This window comes from Callorhinus ursinus, unplaced genomic scaffold (genome assembly GCF_003265705.2).
Source record: "Callorhinus ursinus isolate GAN/ISIS: 27379988/994484 unplaced genomic scaffold, GSC_fseal_2.0 scaffold62, whole genome shotgun sequence".
Taxonomy (NCBI): Eukaryota; Metazoa; Chordata; class Mammalia; order Carnivora; family Otariidae; genus Callorhinus; species Callorhinus ursinus.
Genome location: NW_027397124.1, coordinates 2,318,793 through 2,339,204, shown reverse-complemented (window position 1 = coordinate 2,339,204; position 20,412 = coordinate 2,318,793). Strand labels below are relative to the sequence as shown.

General features: G+C 33.7%; 1 protein-coding gene across 4 annotated transcripts in view; it reads right to left on the bottom strand.

Annotated features, from left to right (window-relative positions):
* Positions 1 to 1,228: 1,228 nt before the first annotated feature.
* CUL2 (cullin 2) overlaps positions 1,229 to 20,412 on the bottom strand; it is a 102,077-nt gene continuing 82,893 nt past the window's right edge. For all 4 annotated transcript variants that reach the window (XM_025885849.2, XM_025885848.2, XM_025885850.2 and 1 more), the window contains exons 12-21: positions 20,260 to 20,319; positions 19,403 to 19,531; positions 19,207 to 19,293; positions 17,841 to 17,993; positions 17,471 to 17,548; positions 12,895 to 12,961; positions 6,405 to 6,607; positions 4,179 to 4,280; positions 2,835 to 2,951; positions 1,229 to 1,810 (exon numbers count right to left, since the gene is read on the bottom strand). In XM_025885849.2, the coding sequence (XP_025741634.1) occupies positions 1,679 to 1,810; positions 2,835 to 2,951; positions 4,179 to 4,280; positions 6,405 to 6,607; positions 12,895 to 12,961; positions 17,471 to 17,548; positions 17,841 to 17,993; positions 19,207 to 19,293; positions 19,403 to 19,531; positions 20,260 to 20,319 (1,128 nt within the window). In that variant the 3' untranslated portion in view covers positions 1,229 to 1,678. The remainder of the gene's footprint in view (positions 1,811 to 2,834; positions 2,952 to 4,178; positions 4,281 to 6,404; positions 6,608 to 12,894; positions 12,962 to 17,470; positions 17,549 to 17,840; positions 17,994 to 19,206; positions 19,294 to 19,402; positions 19,532 to 20,259; positions 20,320 to 20,412) is intronic.

Below are 20,412 nucleotides of genomic sequence, written 5' to 3'. Positions count from 1 at the left end.
CAAGATAAGACTTAATTTAACATTTATAAATACTAAAAAAAAAGGAATCAATTTGGAAACTTTATCAACAAGTTATCAAAACAAAGGTTTGTTTTCTGACAGTGAATGTACAATATTAATATGGTTTGCCATTACTTCCTCTCTAGGAAGAAAGGTAAAATGAGAAATACAGTATATAAGTAAGTCATCGGAAGTTCAGTAGATTTTTTTCAACACTTAAAGAGACAGGAGTCAGAAAAAGTGCAATCAAACCAACCAACTGTAGAAGCCATTTTGCAACAAATTTGAATATGGACCACATATTAGATGATACTAAGTAATTATTGTTAGGTGTAATAATGCCATTATAGTTGTGTTTTTGTTGTTTTTAAAAAAGATCTTATTGGTCAGAGACACAAACTGAAGTACTGTAAGTAAAATGATTCATGTGGGATATGCATTAAAACATTCCAGCTTAAAAAAATTACATTATGTGTATCATAGTGGTGGTGGAATAGATAGATAATACAATAGACCAGAGTATTCTAATACTGCTGTTAATATATATATATATATATATATAATAAACAAAATAGTGGAATTTCATGTCCATATGTAAGTGGCACCTGGTGTAATGCACCATACAGACAAAAAAAAAAGGTATTTAGGTTATGCAGTGCTAAGCGCACCTATGACTTGTGAGAGTGAATCTAGTGTCAAAATGTTAGGGTGTGTAAGGGTAATATATAGGTAGGAGAATGGAAAGAATACACTGGTATCACAGGATCTCCTATAACCCAGAGAAAGGTAGAAAGGGAGGTATTTGAGAGAGTTGGGGTATTTGTCTATATTAGAATTAATGTATTATGAAAACAGAAGACAACTTTTGAATGAGAAACTCTTTCTATGCTAGACTTGAGGCCACCACATATTCTCCTCGTCCTTTATTTCTGTGGTGTAAGCCTATCACCAGAAACTCTTGATAGAATTAAATCCTCAACATTCAAAACGCTCATAATCCAACACAGTTCCAATCCATAAAAATAAAACATTCTTTATGTTGAATGCATTATTATGCATTCAAGAACAATAATCTAGACATTTTTCACGTAGGACTTAAGTAGGAGTAAAAGTGAATTAAACCATTTGGATAAAAATGCAACTAAAGCTGCATTAGCTGCTTTGATGACTCATGAACATTTATATATATACTATTATGTGTGATACTCCATCCACATAAAAAAAGGCATTCTATTTCTTTATTTTTTTTATTTGACAAGCAGCATTATCATGTTTGTCATTTTAATGTAGATACAATTATTAGGTTATCTGTCATATTACAATATTTAAGTTTTTTATTTTATGTCCTTTAAGATACATTAAAAAAAAAAAAAAACACATCAACTGCAAACGTGAAGGGAGAAAAAGCATGGTACCCAACCAAATTTCCACATTTCAGCAATACTTCACTCATTCTTTTAATAAAGTTTTAAGAAATGTCATAATGACATGAGCTTGAAATATCTCTAGGCATTTTCTCTGACGCTCATGACGTGGCACTGGTGATGTTGTAAACAGCAGAAAAACAGGGGCTGCCAAATGACCAAATTATGGAGGCACAGGCCTGCTTTTTCCCACAGGAACACACCAAATGGTGATGGCAATGATCTTCTCACACCCACACTAGAGGAGAGCGACATCACGCTACGTAACTGTATTCATCTGCTGACGCTTGGCTGCGTTCGATGTACTGTTTGTCTATGAGAACTTCAATACACTTCTTAATCATGCTGATACTAGGATTAAACCTAGCTCTTGACTGGCTAATCACCTGTGTGAGAGAGACATGGATGTCAAACTACTGCTAATCAGTCAGCTATAAATAATTACTTTTAACCAATCAGCTGTGAAGTGCCTCAAATGTACTGAGGTTCCATTAAACAGACTTAATCCATATGGGAAAAAAATACTTAAAGTAGTTACAAAATCGTATTAATTAAAATGACTAAAATCATTCTAAATGGATGGATGTGATACATCAAGCAAGTGAATGCCATGAACATTATTAAATTTTTTAAGCTCAGATGTCAGTGCACAAGGAGAGAGGAAACAATTAGATCAATGGTGATGACAAAAAAAATTTAATGCAAAATAAGGAAAAGGCCTAATGTTTCTGTTGTGAAGGAATTACAAAACAGAACACAGATATAGCAAAATCCAATAATATTCATAAATAACTAAATTAAACTATAAATTAATTCATCTATCTAAATACGCATCCATACTCCCCAGCTTCTATTTAAACTTCACTCACCTTCCAAGTCCTAGCCTTCTCAAGAAAGCTTTCCCCAACATCCCCTAAGTCAGTACTTTTGTGTACATTCTCATACTACTGTAGCTCTTTTCCAGTGCATGTTAATGTAATTTTATATTTTGCTTGCATACTATTTCAATAATGTATTTCTTCCCTATTAGAAGGTGAACTCTGAAAGGGCAGGAACCACATCTTGGGTTGCTCTGCATCACATCCCTAATGACTAGCACAGCACTCTATCACATGTAGACACTCATATATTTATGGAATGAAGATTTGAAATCATCGATTTCCTTCAATAACTGGACAGAAGGCTCAAAATATTGGTGAACTTTAGACCTCTAAATCTAAGCCAAAGCAAACCTGAATTTAATACTGAAATTATAAGTGAGTAACTGTTTTCATTAAGTAATGAGGCACTTCTATACGCTATCTGGGAATCCTATTATTTATGTATCATTTTGACAAAGAAACACTCCTAATCCATTCATTGATAATACCCGTTACCACAAAAAACCTTGAGGGCTTCTCCTCCTTTTACCTCTTGAATAAGGGCATTATGACGAAGTACTTTTCGTGCTTTCATGATACGAACTATAGCAGCCTGGAGATACATTTTCCGGTCCTCATCTACAGCACTTCTCGTCTGCTCCATTTCCTGTTTCACAGGGGGAGGAAAAAAATTAAATGAGACATTAAGTCACTGAACCTTTCATAATTGATTTTATCAGTGAGTTTACATAAATTTCCAATCAATACCGAGCATCAAATTACACAGTTATCATGTGCCCAGTATCACATAACCATTACCAAACGAATACCTACAGTCAATTATTTATAATTTCTTGGGTTAAAGTTGGAAGGTTATTAAAAAAATTAACACTATTGTAAAATGTATTTAATGTAAACAGGCAATAAAGTAGAACTTAAATGACACAGAGCAGTGATTTTCAAGACTTCTACTTGAGATTCTCTCTCGCTCTCCCTCTGCCCCTCTTCCCCTCAAATAAATAAATATCTTTCAAAAAATAAAAGATAAACTATAATCCAAATATTACAAATTATTATTCATTACTCCAGAGAAAAATGGGATCGCAAACATTTTAGGGTTTAAATTTAATTAGCAATTAACTAACCCATCAGTCTCCCCATGGGGGAGTAATTCCTGGAGAGGGCCTAACATTTTTTTTTAATTTTTTATTGTTATGTTAATCACCATATATTACATCATAAAGGGCCTAACATTTTATATAACTTTGCATCCTGCCCCATGCCAAGGATAGGGTGGCACATATAAGGTAATCAAGAAATTTAAGAGACATTACCAGGCTATCCCATAACAAAGCAATAAGCATTAGTGAGTTAAAAGAATCAACAGTAGATGTTCACCTTGCAAACCAGCTCATCTGGTAGTCTGAACCTCACTCCAGACCTATTAGATTACACTGTGAGTATCAACAAGATCCCAAGTGGTTCATTTGCACATGAAATTTTGAGAAATATTTCTAACAACTTTTCTTTGAATAAAATGTTATAAAGCTTTCCCTTATTTTACAAATGAAAAATGTGAGAGATTATATTACTATTCAAGGTAGGAATTTTTGTGAAGAATGCAAGCAATGCTCCACATTTTAATATAGTCTAAAAGTAAGTATGACTATACTGCAACACCTTTTTCCTTAGATACCCATTATATTACTATTTTTACAATCTAAAATACTGGCAGCGGTTTTGTTTGCAAGATTCATAAATTCAGAGAATAAACCAGCAAAAAATGTACCACATTATCAATTTTGATGTGCAAAGTTTTGCATTATCTCAGTTACCACGTGTCAAGTTCAATGCTTAAATATTTCCAAAAGAAATGACATTAAAAATCACTTACCTGTGGTGTGTCTTTCTGCATTGATGTAGTAATTTTAAATTTTGTTCTTTTACTGCTAAAGTTCATATTTAATGAAAATGAAGATTCTGCATCAATGTCTTCCTACAATTAAAAATAATTCATTTATACTTATAAAAAGTAAAATCATTGGAGTTGTGCAAATAATATGCCATAAAATTAAATGACCAAAGAAGACTTAAATTCTCATCATTTTACATTATAAAGATTATTTAAGAGAAAAGTACCTGTCTTCTGTCAAAGAAAGAAAGAAGCAAAAAACAATTCTAATTTTACACTTGAATTTTAATCTGTTTAGATTTAGAAATAAGCTATCTCGTGGCCCAACTATTATTAACCACTGGATAAACAGTCAAAAGCTCATTGGCTTAAACAGAATTTAACATTTTAATTCTTATGAACTACTAGGCTCAGTGTTTTTCTATCACCCCATTTTGAAAAAGTGAGCAACCAAATGTCTTTTAAAGTGTTGCAGTAACATGGAACGCCTGGGTGGCTCAGTTGTTAAGCGTCTGCCTTCGGCTCAGGTCATGATCCCAGGGTCCTGGGATGGAGCCCTGCATCGGGCTCCCTGCTCAGCGGGAAGCCTGCTTCTCCCTCTCTCCCACTCCCCCTACTTGTGTTCTCTCTCTCACTGTCTCTCTATGTCAAATAAATAAATAAAATCTTTAAAAAATTGTTTAAAAAACAGTGTTGCAGTAACAAAATACAGATTATAAATAACTGGATGACAGAAGCAAGTAGTTTCCAGCGCACACATGACCCTGGTGTGGTTCTGATGAAGTTTACCCTTGAACTCATGTTTTATTCAGTCTACCTGAAGCAAGTGGCCTTTTCTCAAGTGTTAAGTTAAGCCAATTTTTATATTCATAACTTCTCTATCAGGCTTAAAAAAGCCACTCTGATCATACAGTGAGTTTTCTCATCAGCAGGATCAAAAAGCACTTGGCAAATGAACTCATTCTCAATACTAAGCTAAGAAGTTCTGCTAAGGAATGTCAGATTCATAATTAAAATTTAACGTGCAAACAAGCAAACTATATTTTGTACATTCCTGGGCAGCAAAAGTAATACATTTTAGAAAACTATACAACTTCTTAAGCCCTTAAAATTTAGCTTGCAAATTTAAACTTAAACTTTAGGTTTTAAAAAATTCATGCTTAACTTACAATTAATTAATTGACTTAATTAAAATCTTAAGAATTTAGTATTTTGTTAGGATGCTGAAGTCAGAAAAATCAATTATTTCTCAGTATTAAGAAAAGCTTCATTTGAATTTCAGAATATATGCCATTTAAAGCTATTCAATTACAAGCTACAAAATATCATCAATTAGGGGTGCCTGGATGGCACAATTAAGCATCTGACTCTTGGTTTCAGCTTAGGTCATGATCTCAGAGTCATGAGATTGAGCCCCATGTTGGGCTTTGCACTCAGTCGGGAGTCTGCTTAGGATTCTCTTCTCCCTCTGCCCCTCCCGCCTCTCAAACATCAATTAAATGAATTGATGACAGAAATAGGTTATTAACTTCACCAAAATAAAAATTATACCTCATTTACAAGAATTTTTTCTTATAGGCACAATCTGAATTAGATTTAACTCACATCTATTGCTTTTGAACCACTTAAATATCCAAGATATACTGTAATAATAACAAAAATTTGTTACTAGGAAAAAAATCTAAAAAGAAAAGAAGTATATTACTGGCTTGCTATTCTTGTGACAGATAGTACAACCATATGGTGGTTATTAGTTGAGTCCTGGAATGAAGGGCCAGGAGACTGAGAGCATTTAGGATGGTCACACAAGCCAAATATGCATACAAATAATATCAATAGGTGGTCATTTCCTATTACAGAACCATGTAATTAAATAAATATCAATTAAACACATGAAAAAAAAAATACGCTACAGTTCTTAACCTCAAATAACCAGAATCCACCTGATAGCAATTCTTTCACAATTTTCAGTACACTGTCACAGTATGGGACAAATGAAATCAAACTATAAAGGGCACATAGGCACCAACTTCTCTGTGATTCCAGAAGCTCATAGTTGTAAGGAGCCTGTAGCATTGTTAGCTGACTCAAGTGCTTTCCAAAATACAAAGGACATTACCAATTACTATCTTACTTTAAAAAACTGCAAACATCTTATGAAAAAGATATATTTATAATGCTTAAATTCCTTGAAATACTACCCCATACCTTTTCTGAATCATGGTTAATCATTTTCACATCAAGTAATGATTTGATTGTTTTTGTCAGTTCCTTTTCATTCATCTGAGTGCTGTCCTGAAGCTCTTTATAGCTGACGGTTTCACTGTTGTTAAAGGCGAGAAGAACTGCCATTTGGTATGTGGTAACCATGGCTACATATGGTTTGCCCAAATAGTTCATTTTAACTTCACCTACAATTAAAACAAAATTGTTGATAATAAACTGATCATTCAAAGAAACATTTCAAAATTACTTGAGTAATAATTGTTTATTTCAGCTACTTTCTCCTGGGAGAATGAACCAAGGATTTATTAAATTGCTATGAAGCCATTCTTGCTAGCAGTGTAATCAGTTTGTTTGTTTGGGGGGCTGGAGGGAGAGCTATTAGTTTTGAGTATGCAGTATAAATCACAATTAAATGATCATACCTCTACCAGTAAGTAACAATGTCTTTAAATGTTACTAGAAAAGCTATGACTTGGGCAAGAAAAAGCAGTTATGAGGAGGTGAGGGTAGGAGGAGAAATGGACAGATAGACAGACAAAGGGAGAGAATGACAGCTTGTGACAAATAACCGCCTCATGTGCTGTCTCCATCTGGCAACGTTCAAGCACTCAGGGAGGTCTACAAGTATACAGGCGATGCTTCTCCAATGGCTCTGTCTAACCCACAGTTTCTGCTAAAATTTAACAATGCTATTTTGTCTCATATACAAACATTATTCTTCCAAGTAACTTCCTAGGGGCAAACAAATGGAAGGAGAGACAAAAAAGACAGATTCATTATTTTGCTGAAATAATTGATAGAATAAAAAAGTTATAGATTCTACACTACCCTGAAAGCTATAAATGATACAGCAGGTTTAGGCACACTATGGTTCTGCAACATCCCAAGGAGAGAGCACACTGAAAAGTTTGTAACAAACAGTATGACAAACATGTATGCACTACATAACATGTAAAATAAAAAGCTAATGCAAGTCAACAAACTGTTTCCTAAAGCATAAAGCTGTGGTTTAGTGACGGTATTTCTTTATCTGTGTCTCTCATACACACACACCCTGAATTATTTGATTGTTAACAGATTATAAAATAAACCACTACAAGATCTGGTTTTAGAGCTCTACATTTTAACTCAAGGAAGCTGTATTTCACATGAACTTACCCTAGAGGCTACATTCTTTCTCCCTATTAGTGGTAATTAGTAACTCTGATGAAGATTTTGTGCTTTGATTTATACATATATAATTAAAAAATTTTAAAGGATATGAAGTCAATTCTCCAACTAACTTATTATCACAGAGATGCCTATTCTAATTTTCATTCTGCCTCAGTCTATTTCAGAAACAAGTTACTCAGATAATTATTTGGAAACACCTTAAGAAAAAATTTGTCTCTGAATCTTCATGAAAGAAGGTTTAATATATTAATTAGAATAATCAATTCGCACAAAGAGTTTAAGTAAAAAGTTAACATCAGGAGTATCCTGCCAACAGTACAAAGAATACTTTAAGGACTCTCATCTCAACATTTAAGTTTGGGAAATGTGGTGAAAAGCAAAATATCACATAAATTGTATCATTTGTGCAAGGACTATTTAATCATATGTCAGAAACAAGTATGAAACAATGCGTCAAGCAAGTAGATGATGAAGTAGGACCATCAGGCCACACATCCAGTGATGTATATATCAGATCCAGTACTATAATATACTGTCATGGGTTGGGACCCAGAATGAGCTTCTTGCCACACCAAATAGTCTTTCATCACCACCAGAACCAAGAAGCATTAGGAGACAATGCCAGTAAAGGGTCAAAGTGTCATTTAGTTATTAAGTTCATTCTGCAACACCAGGAAAACTAGTTAGTACCATATTAAGGCCCTTTCCCCGCCCCTCCTATTTTTTAATTGTTGGCATTAGGGGTATCTGGGCCTCTTGCCCCCCTTTCAGCACCATTTTATTAGCTCACAGTTGAACAGACTGGGATAAGGGTAGAGGGCACATGTGGGGCAGGGAAAGACATCTCTAATTTGATGATTCACTTAATTACTGCCATGTAAACAGAAAAGGAAAATGACAAAACAGGTCATTTAACCTGCAGAATAGGTTGGCAAACTCGATGAAACTCCAAACTAGAATAAAGCATTCTGATACACACTTACTTCAAAAAATACACCAAACATAACTGAAGAGATATTTACAACTACAGGAAGTAATGAGTAGGCAGAACTCACAATAGTTTCACCCAAATTACTCTCCTATTACGGACAGCTCCTTAGTCTCTAAGGGAAAGCCTTTCTTTACAGAAGAATGTCAGTTACTAAATGCCAAATGAATGATATAGTATCACCAATTTGCAGCCAGTAATGGAATAACTGATTCAGGCCATGATCATCAGTGGGTGCCAAAGCCATTAGGTAAGGTTGTTCCTGAAAAAGGGTATTCATATGGGACCTCGGTATCACCCCTTGGATCAACTGTTCATTGAAAAGGGGAAAAGAGTATTTTTACAATAAAGAGATCTGGTGGTCACCACCTTACCAACTTTAGTTCTCTAATAGTGGACAATCTGACATTACATGCCTTCAGATGTAATGCATTACGAAGTATACAGGACTGCCATTTAAAAAGTATTCTTGCTGGGCGCCTGGGTGGCTCAGATGGTTAAGCGACTGCCTTCGACTCGGGTCATGGTCCTGGAGTCCCGGGATCAAGTCCCACATCGGGCTCCCTGCTCGGCAGGGAGTCTGCTTCTCCCTCTGACCCTCTTCCCTCTCGTGCTCTCTCTCTCTCATTCTCTCTCTCTCAAATAAATAAAATCTTTAAAAAAAAAATTAAAAAAAATAAATAAATAAAAAGTATTCTTGCTGACAATATGTAATTTGAATAGAATCAAACTTTTGGACCTAATTTAGAAATACTAATTTAGAGAAGTACACGCAATAGAAAACAAATAAAATACATCACAAGTAAATAATGTGACAAATCCAAACACTGTCTGGTCTTTTTAAAAAAGTATGTCAAGAGGGCTAAAAGGGGTTAGAAAAGAAGTGGTAGGGAAAAGAAGCGGGAAAACACTATAACCAAGCGCAATTAGTGACCTCTGATTACATTAAAAACAGGCAATAAAGTCTCTCTGGGGACAGTCAGGGAAATCTACATATGGACTGGACATTGGATAATGTAAAAAGCCCTCACAATTTTAGCTGTTAAAGTACTTGAAATCAATAATGAAAAGAATTCAGTCAAGGATAGAATAGAACCTTTTAAGGTATGCGCAACAATATGGTGTGACTTTCATTTTGGCAAATAACACTTATAGGACACAGTTCACTAATTGCTAGTGCGATCTAATTATATGTATTATTTATATATTATCTACATATTTATGTATTAACCAAGGAAGTGTTACCTTCCTTGAATTCATTTCTCAACTTCTCTCTCAGCAGCTGACAGGATTCCTACAAAATCTTGATGTGCCGTAAATAAAACTTATTTATATCCAGACAGTGTAAATTTCTGGGTTCCGTATTTATTTCTTCATCCAGTTTTTCTCTCAGAATAATTCTATCCAATATCCTAGTCATAAATCCAATGGAATTTTCATCGTTCTCTCATTCAGTAGCTCTGTCACATCTCCTAGCATAGTTGCTTACTTCTTAAAATTCTTACCTCTGTTGGTAATATGCTCTCAACATCCTTCTTTGCCTATCTTGGCTAAGTCCTATTCACACTTGAAAACCAAGTTTAGATGTTATTTACTCAGAAGCTTTCCTTTACCAGTGGCTGTCTGCTACCACCAATCCAAGGGAAACTAATACCCTGGGCTTGCCTCTCTATTACAACAGTCAAAACATTTATCATAATTATCTACTTGTCTGTCCTCCCATTAGATGTGAGCTTTTTGAGGGCTGGGCCTCTGTATTTTATCTGTACTTAACATACAGCAGTACTAGGAACAAAGAAGATGATTCTCTGAATTGATAAATGAATTTTACAAAGATAAAGATGAAAAAATGGGCTCAGAGAAGTTAAGTAATTTGCTCAAGGTTACAGACGTAATAGGCTAATAACCCTACATGTTCTGATTCTAACTTCCTCCAAATACCACTTGATACCCCATCTCCAACCATTTGTAAAGACCCTTGGATTACAATACAAAAAATACCTGGAAATGTGGAAATGGACTAGGAAAGAGTAATTCTGATTACATGTGTAAATATGAACGATAGGGGTTCTCGAGAAACAGAACTCTGAGTGATCAGTCCAGAATCAGAGCCAATGTTTTAAAGGAGCCCTGGAGCCTCATGACAAATGTGGCGACACCAGAACAAGCATCTTAAAGGTGGATGGTGTTTGAGAACTTTTTGTTAATGAGAAACAAAACCAAAATAAAACCTTAGCCAATGGCTTCACTGATAGATCTCAGGTATTTTCAGTGCTTTCAGTGATTCAAAACAAGAAATGAATTTACAAGGCTAACATCTCTTTTCCAAAGGAATAAGCTCTTTGGCTTTAATTAAGACACATGTACACAACACTACAGACAGACCAAAAAAAAAGAACAAATGAGCTCCAAAAATCTGGTTATTATGGACCAGCTTGGGAATTTAGTACAGTTCAAAAACAGGAAAAGAATGTTGATCTCCTTCCTATTTAAGGTGTTACTGATAACACTTTTCAGGTCAAATTCCAATGGCAAAAACTATGTATATAGTTTTTTCTTTATTTCTATATACAATTAGTTGCTGAACACCAAAAAAGTGAGCCCCTCATTAAAATACTTTAGGAGACAGGCTGATTATTGCTGAGGTAATTAGAAAAACAAAGAGAGTAAACTCCACAAGACATTCAGGGGAAGTAAAACTAAATTAAATTCAAGTACATTAAGTTATATTAGAAATTCTTTTAGTTATCTAGAACACTGGTTGAGTGGGGCACTTGGGTGGTGCAGTCAGTTAAGTGTCCAACTCTTGGTTTCGGATCAGATCATGACCTCAGGGTTGTGAGATCGAGCCCTGTGTCGGGCTCCCTGCTCGCGGGGAGTCTGCTTGAGATTCTCTCTCCCTCTGCCCCTCCCACTTGTGCACTCTCTCTCGCTCTAATAAATAAATCTTTAAAAATAAATAAATAAATAAAAATAAAACACTGGTTGAGCAATTTTTTCCCCTTAAAACCAATTATATTTACTAAATGAAAATAGAAAAAATTCATAACAGATGTAAAACTAAAGGCCAAGTACAAACTGACCACTTATTAAGAATATCGTATCTCTTTATTTCACAAACTGCTGAAAAAAATGTAAATGCCCAATTTAATAAAGATAAACTTGTATAAGTATATATTACATGTACCAATTATGTACTAATATGTACTAACATAATGAGACATTATATTACAAATATAAAGTGGTCAAATAAATGGCACTTAAAAGAAATTATTTAGATGAAGTTTCTCTTAATGAAATTTCTCTTATGTGAGTGAAAGAATTTCCTAACAAAGGTTACGGCACCTGACTGATCAAATATTCTCATGCCATTCCTAGGAGATATATACCCTTTCCTTATACAAAAGGAAAGTTGATTCAATGTACTTTCAAAGCATAGCTTTAATGAAAGTAGAGAGAATTTGAGTGTTTGCTTTGGCTAACATCTTCAGGCAACTCAGAGCAACTGCACAGTCTACAATCATTCAGGTATTAATCCTACTATCAAATAAATGGACCCCACTGTTCCAAAAAGAAGCAAAGGACTGGATTCTGACTAAACTTTTCTAAAACTGAAACTACTGGAAATTAATTGCGACATTTTGCAAAAAGCATTTATTACTGCAGTTCACTACAGTACCACAAATAAAAATCAAATGGTTAAATATCCTTATGATGCTATAATGGTTAAAGAAATTTCTGAGGATTTCTGACATATTTAGAGAAAACAGTTTTTTAGGTGTATCTGACCTGTCAAGTCTTGGTTTCTAGATAAAATTTCTAATGTCTAGATAAACTGGTGTGTTACAGAAATGTAATAAACTATTATAAAATTCAGAAACTTTCTTAATAAGCAATAATAATATAAGCAGCATAAATTTATAAAGCACTATTAAAAAAGTGCTGCCCCGTGGCTCAGTTGGTTAAGCGTCTGCCTTCAGCTTGGGTCATGATCCCAGGGTCCTGGGATTGAGCCCTGTGTCAGGCTTCCTGCTCTGTGGGGAGTCTGCTTCTCCCTCTCCTTCTGCCCCTCCCCCTGCGTGTGCTCTTTCTCAAATAAATAAATAAAAATCTTAAAAAAAAAGTGCTGCACTTAAACTTCATTAATAGTTGCTTTAATGATAACCAGCAGGGTAGACAGAGGAAAAGAGGTTAAAAGCCATCATTAGGGAAAAAAACTATCATTAGGCTATAAGAAATCTTTTCCTAAATTATTAAGATACTTTTATCAGGTAAATTTTACTACACTAGATATAATTAAATGCATGTTACCTGTACAGAGATAATGTAACCATGTCAGTTTCCTTCCACTGAAATGCTGGCTGTAAAATAATTCAAACTGTAAAAAAGAAAAAAAAGTATTTTCAGCTACTATAACATAACTTACTTAGCTATTACTACACAAAAGAAATTGATGTTAGAGAAGACATTATAACCCATCTGGTACACTTACTCATTTTATAGATGAGAAAGCATATCCATGCAAGTCCCTGACCAAGATCATACAAATATTAGTGCAGCTCTTTTCACTTACAACTTTGTCCAGGGTTCTCTCCACTAAACCACAGCCCTCCACATTTGACTTTTTGTATAAATTCAGAAATGAGATAGTCAATGATTATCAGTTTTGAATGATAGCAATTTGGACTTTATAAATACTAATTACTGACCAAAAACACCATCATATAAATTTCAATATGAAAATGCAAATCATACCTTCATTTCTATTTTCCTATTTGCCAACATATGCCCTTGCTGAAGTGACAGGTTAATATTTCTGTGGTTACCTATAAGGTGGTATCTACAATTTAACTTCCACATCCAGCCAAACACTAATACAAACAAAACTTCAAAGTACTCATCTTTGTATCTTTTGTTGATATTACTGTAAACAATTTAACATTCTATTAACGTTGCTTTGAAATTTAAAAAACTCTTTCCCTGAATTGAATGTGTAATTGAAGGACATCAATCCAAAAAATATCTTTTAAAGAGTCAGAACATAAATATATAGTGAGAAAATGATACTGAAATGTAAAAAAAACAAAACAAAACCCGAAACACTCAATTTCATTATTAAACTGAAAAATAAGCAAACACATCAAATCACAATTCAGAATTGTGGACATACTTTCAGCATAATGTGCCACATGTAATATTTACACCTAAAGCTTTTAATTGTATCAAACTTAACCTTCTGTACTCCCAAAACAAAGTTTCAATAAAGCAATCAGCAATGTTTGACCTGCCAGCCAAGAAAATTAGTGCATTTTTTCAGCAGTCTATTCCAAGTTTGCTTAGTCCTGGTAAGCTAACTTGCTGAGCATGCCTTCCCTCCAATGGTGCAAATCCACCAAGTCCCTGGCATGATAGATAGGAAATAACTAACAATTGAAATACTTAGGATTTTCTGCCTGGATCTAATCTAGACAAATGAAAGTCAAAATAATGTCATGAAAGGATCCCAGAAGTAGGCTTTGACTAATTAATAACCTTCAAAGGTGTCAATAAAATTCAATTACTATTATATAACTCCTAATTTAATTATGAAACATTTATAATGACTTTGTGGACAAAAGCAAAATAAAACATTCTGAAATTGAGAAAACCAAACTTTAAAATGTTCTAAATTATTTAAGTGCAAGGATGTATATTTCAGGGATCGAGCCCTGCATCGGGATGTATATTCCAAGCTCTGAAGGCAATGTTTTGCCTCTTTCTACTCCTAACAACTAGTACTATCAATAAAGTTTTATTGATAATGATAACAGATATGCCAACAGAAAACATTCCTTTACCCTTAAATTTAAAATCTGATTAAAGATTTTCATAAATAACTAGTCAAGAACAAAAAGATTGAGTACCAAATGGAAACATTATAAATTCATCTGGTATTCAAAGACAAAAGTTATAAAACCTTGCTTCATTATATCATTAAACAATTATGCTACCAAAGTTTATTAGTAAAAAATATATCTTGCCTAAACTTCTCATTTTAAAATAAATAATAGTCAGGCTAGGACACCATTCTTTAAATACCATTTGAGAGTATTAATTAGAACTCAAAGGGCCTTAAAAATAAACAATTCATATTTACTTCTAATAAAGAGCTGCATTAATACACACTACTTTATATTTCTTCGGTATTATTCAGATTTGTAGACCAGGTACAAAAGAAATACAACAATGAAGATTATTGGTCTAATATGCAAAATAAACTACTTTTAATTAAAGCTTCATTTCCATAGTTTTAAGATTCATATGTGTAAAATGAAAGTCATTTTTGATAAACTGCTATATTTAAGATTAAGATATAAAACATAAATGATCACTAAGGCAAGATGAATTAATTTATATGTGAAAATGTACAGTGTTAAGTACACAGATGAATTTTGAGTCCTATGTAACTGAACACTTGGATTTACTAGGAAAAAAATAGAAGGACAAACTCCCTCTACTGGTAATTAGAAAAAATCCAAATGGAGAGGACAATATTCTTGGAATCATAATTTTATAGTCAGAAAAGAACCCACTTCCTGTTTGCAAATGAAGAAACTGAAACCTGATGAAGGTTATACATTAATAAAAGTTGAAGGGGTTAAAAAACTGTTAATGGAAAATGATTAACTCAAGGGGAGAGAGAACCACAACATAAAATTAGAAGGAAACTATTTCTGGCAGCACCTATTCTCTGCCTTAATTGCAATTCAAAAACTCAGGTTCTTTTAAGAAGTAAGTTTTAGTACTGTTAAAGATGAGTACATCAAAATGTCTTACCTGGCTACCCCATCTCCTGCCCCTAGCTTGCATCTATCCTTTTTACAAAATCCATAATAACCTGCCCACCCAAATGAATGCTTTTCTTCATACAGTTTTTAAGATGGTTGTGCTATCATGCCTTTCTAAAGAAGACTCAAGAAGTTCTTAAGTTAGACTCCTAGTCTGAAAGTCTACCTTATGTTTGGTATCTTGAAATCTACCTGGTTGTTTATACTCTGCTATTATCACTACTACTATAACTATTACTTCTTCTATATCAGCTACCATTTATTGAGTACTTACTATACACCAGGCTAAGCGCTTTACATTATTTCATTTTATCTTCATATCAACACTCTGAGTAGTCCTAACATCAGAAATATCAGAAAGTTATTTGCCCAAAGTCACAGAGCATAGTAAATGGCAGGGCATATGAAACCAGAAATTATGATTCCAGAGCCTACACTGTGTTATTGTCTTTATAATCCTTTTTTTGAAAGAAACAAAAGACACATTTACTTTAAAAAAATGACTCAAATTACCCATTGCAAACATCTGTAGGGAATAGTGTAATGAAATACCATTTTCAACCTCAAGTTACTGCCCAAATGCAATAATGAAGATTTCTCTAGAAAAAAATGCTACCCAAACTTACATCCAGTCAAGAGATAAGAAACCTCTTTTGATGAGTTAGGAAATTAAAAAGGGTTAGTTTCAAGAGAAATGAAAACATGTCCACTCAAAAACTTGTACATGAATGTTCACAGTAGCATTTTCATATACCAAAAAGGTGGACACAACCCAAATGTCCATCAACTGATGAATGGACAAATAAAATTTGGTATATCCATACAATAGAATATTATTTGGCAATAAAAAGGAATTAACTATTGATACATGCTACAACATGGGATAAGCCCTGACATTATGCTGAGTGAATGAAGTTAGTCACAAATGGTAAGACTTTGAGATGTCCAGAAGAGGCAAATCTATAGAGAAAGAAAGTAGATCGCCTAGGGCTGGGAGGAGTGGGGAAGGGAGTTGGGGGAAAATGGGGAATGACTATTAATAGGTAGGAGGTTTTAGAGAGAGAGTTCTGGGGCAATAAGAATGTTCTGAAATTGTGTGGTGGTTGCACAACTGTGAATATACTAAAAATCACTGAAATTATATACTTTGAATGAATGAATTATATAGTGCTATGGTTTGAACATTTGTGTCCCTCTCAAATTCATATACTAAATCCTAATGCCCAGTATGATAGTATTAGGAGGTGAGGCCTTTGGGAGGTGCTCAAATCATGAGGATGGAGCCCTCATGAATGGGATTAGTGCTTACTATAAAAGAGACCCCACAGCCCGTTCTACCATGTGAGGACACAAGAAGTCTGTGACCTTGAGAGGGCCCTCAAGTGACCACGCTGGCACCCTGATCTCAGGTGTCCAGCCTCCAGAACTGTGAGCAATATACTTCTGTTGTTTATAAGCTACCCAGTCTGTGGTATTTTATTATAGGAACCTGAACAGGCTAGGACATATGGTATATTAATTATATCCCAATAAAGCTGTAAAGATATAGTCTCTTTAAAAGCTTTTTGGTAAGCGTTGTAAGGTTTATATTCAGTCACACTTTAAAGCATTTTTTCTAGATTATTTCACATTCCAATACTTACCTAAATTACAGCCCAGAAATAAAAATAACTATTATAGGGGATAAATGTGGGGGCACAAAATTGGCTCCAAATTCAAATGAAAAGTTAGAAAATGACTATTTTAAGTACTGGGTTCTAAATTTTCTTCTAATACCAAAATTTCTGTAATTTAAAACTGCTTAAGAGCAGATAACTGATTTAATAAAAATAAGAGATACACTTTGATAAAGAACCATATGACACACCCTTAGCATTTTAGTTTTAATATTAGGAACTACACTAACTTAACACTTCCTACAGGCAGACAAACTATCATTTGTGCATATACTTTTATATCATATGAGGCCTTAAGACTTTGAAAAAATATTTAAAGTAATATAACATGAAGACAATTATTAAAGTTTCTTTGGTCTTATAACATATTTCCTGCAAACTTACCATCTGTACACTTTTTTCCAATTCCTGGGGAATTGCAAATGTAGATGAAGGAGCCTGAGTAAGAGGCCATGCACCAGCCTAGAAGGAAAGAAGTTAAACAAATAAATACCTAACTTAAAAATAAAAATTTGTAAAATGATTTAAGTGACTAAAGCGCCTTTTTGTTTTACCTTCCTCAAAATGTTGATAAAACCCATCAACACTTCTATCATGACACATTTCATTCCAATTCAATATAACACGTTAACTTTAGAAGCTACCTACCATCCACTGATTGAAAGAAATGTAATCAGGCATCCATACATTAATCCTTTGCATCAGAATATTTGAAGTGGTAAAAAAATGCCCACAATGGAACACATACTCATACCTGCAGAACATATATTTGGAAACTAATTCCCAAATCTATTACTGTGTCTTGATTTTTGATAAAATTGTTAAATTTATTGTTGAGATCGGCACTGACGCTCATATCTGTATACATCCGATGTAGCTTGCTGGTAAACTCATAACCACAGGCTTGCTGTAAAAGAAAAAGTTTTTAAAAATATAAGATTTAAAAAGAAAAATAAAAAACCATACTGATTATTAAGAATGTGTTTCTACTGGGGCGCCTGGGTGGCTCAGTCGTTAAGCGTCTGCCTTTGGCTCGGGTCATGATCCCAGGGTTCTGGGATCGAGCCCCACATCGGGCTCCCTGCTCCGCGGGAAGCCTGTTTCTCCCTCTCCCACTCCCCCTGCTTGTGTTCCTTCTCTAGCTGTGTCTCTCTCTGTCAAATAAATAAAATAAAAAAAAAAAAAAAAAAAAGAATGTGTTTCTACTGATAGGTCTATGGTCAAAGGTCCTGCTTATATATTTACTCCAAAGGCCTTTATTATTCATAATCCAAAGCAGCTATTCAAAGCAAAACCTTTCAAAGATTTTTTCCTTTTCAATGCAGAATAAATGAAAATACAGATTTATAAAACAATAAATTTCCCTTTAAAATAAAAACTTTTCTATAAATCCATGTATCTTATTTCAACACTACAAAATGCTCCATTACTGTATGTAAGATACCTTATAAAATACACATGAAAGATGACTAGGCATATTTGAGTCAGTAGTCAGTTTAAAAAGGAGGGTACTTAGGCATATTTTTAATACCATCTACTGAATAATGAAGAAATCCACTTCCTTGAAATTATTCAAAACTCTGTCATCACCAGTTCAGAACATTTGGATCTCTAATCCTGGGATATAAAATGCTTTGTGTTTACATTATTTTTAAAAATCAAAAGATAACTATTGACTGGTATGTTTAAAAAGGACCACATGGTATATTCAATGTCTACTATGTAGAAATTATCAACTACTAACTCATGATAAATATGAATCAGCTATTTATCTCATCAGTGTGTATGCTAAAATGACATAAAAATGACCTGAAATTCAACTGCACTCCAAAACTTGTACTTAAAGGAATACTTTAGCTGTATTCATTCATTAAGTAATACAAATCTTTTGTAAAGTTAACACTGTTTATATCTTGTGGATGATTCTAAATCAATATAGAGAGATTCTGTCTTTTCAATACAGTATTTGCATATCCCACCACATGAATATACATTCTATATTTTTTAACCAGTCTCCTATTGATGAAATATTTCATTACTACATATAATGCTCCAATGAATATCTTTATGTGCTCATGGAATAATTTCTAGGACATTATCAGATCAAAGGCTTAAATTACCTTTAATTTATTGATCATGGCTTCTTCAGAATCCATAGACATAGATAACCCATGAATTAAACGTTTTGCCAGCATTCTTGCGTAGAACTGTATTAAAAAATATTTTTAAAGATTACTTTCTTTCTGATGATTTGAAGTTCCAAATCAAATCAAAGCTGACTAAAACACAAATAAAGCTTCTCTATTAACAACTTACCTTTTGAAAAACATCCTTATCATCGATATACTTGAAAACGGTAATGAAGCTCGTGAGTTTGTCCTCTACTTCATTCTCGGTCATCCCCTTCGCTGACTTCTTTAATAAGTTGTCACAGTACTTAGCAAGCTCAAGTAGAAATTGACAGTAAATCTTAGATAGGGCCCTTCTGTACATATCATGCCTCAAAGGAGGCAAAGTGGCAACAATACAAAATAAGATCAATGGGTAAGGTCTTTGCCATCCTAAAGCTTATGTCTTAAAAATTATGAATATGCCCCAAAGAACTTAAAATATATTCCATAAGGTTAAAAAAAAAAACTAGAAATAAGTAAAAAAGATCTAATCAACATGTAGAGCCCAATAAAGCACTGATATAAGTAATAAAAGTTTCAAAAGAATATCTAGATGAGTTTTGAGAGGCTCTGGTATTTTTTACATTAAACAAGTACTTTTCAAAAATCTTACAACAACCTTGGTAAGCAAATTTCCTGTAAAGGCTAACAAAAATTTACCATACAACTTCCTTTAGATTTCAGATAAAACAAAATCCCTATGAGAAGTAATGCAAATTATTCCAAAGCACACATGCTTTAAATGCCAAACGTTGTGAAATGGAGTATTTTCCCTGTCAGTTATTCCTTTAAAAAAAGGCTTTAATACATGGCCGATTGCATTCCTTAAATAAATGGCAAATTATAAACAATATACATAATCATTTTTATTTTTAATAATTTAATTTCATCTATTTTTTTGAAAGATACTATAAAACCAAATTAATGTGATGCTTTCCTCAGTTTTCTTTCTCTAATAATGATTGTCTGTAAGATTACTTTTAAGCAACCATCAAAACTTACCAGTTCAGGTGCTTTGCAAACAGACTTGGGTTCTCTGTAATTTACAACTGATGTAAGGGCCTAAATAAGAAAACAGACCAGTAATTAGCCCCCAGTAATGGGGTAAAAGTGCAGCTGGTTCAATATAGTATGCTATAATCTGTACATCCAAAA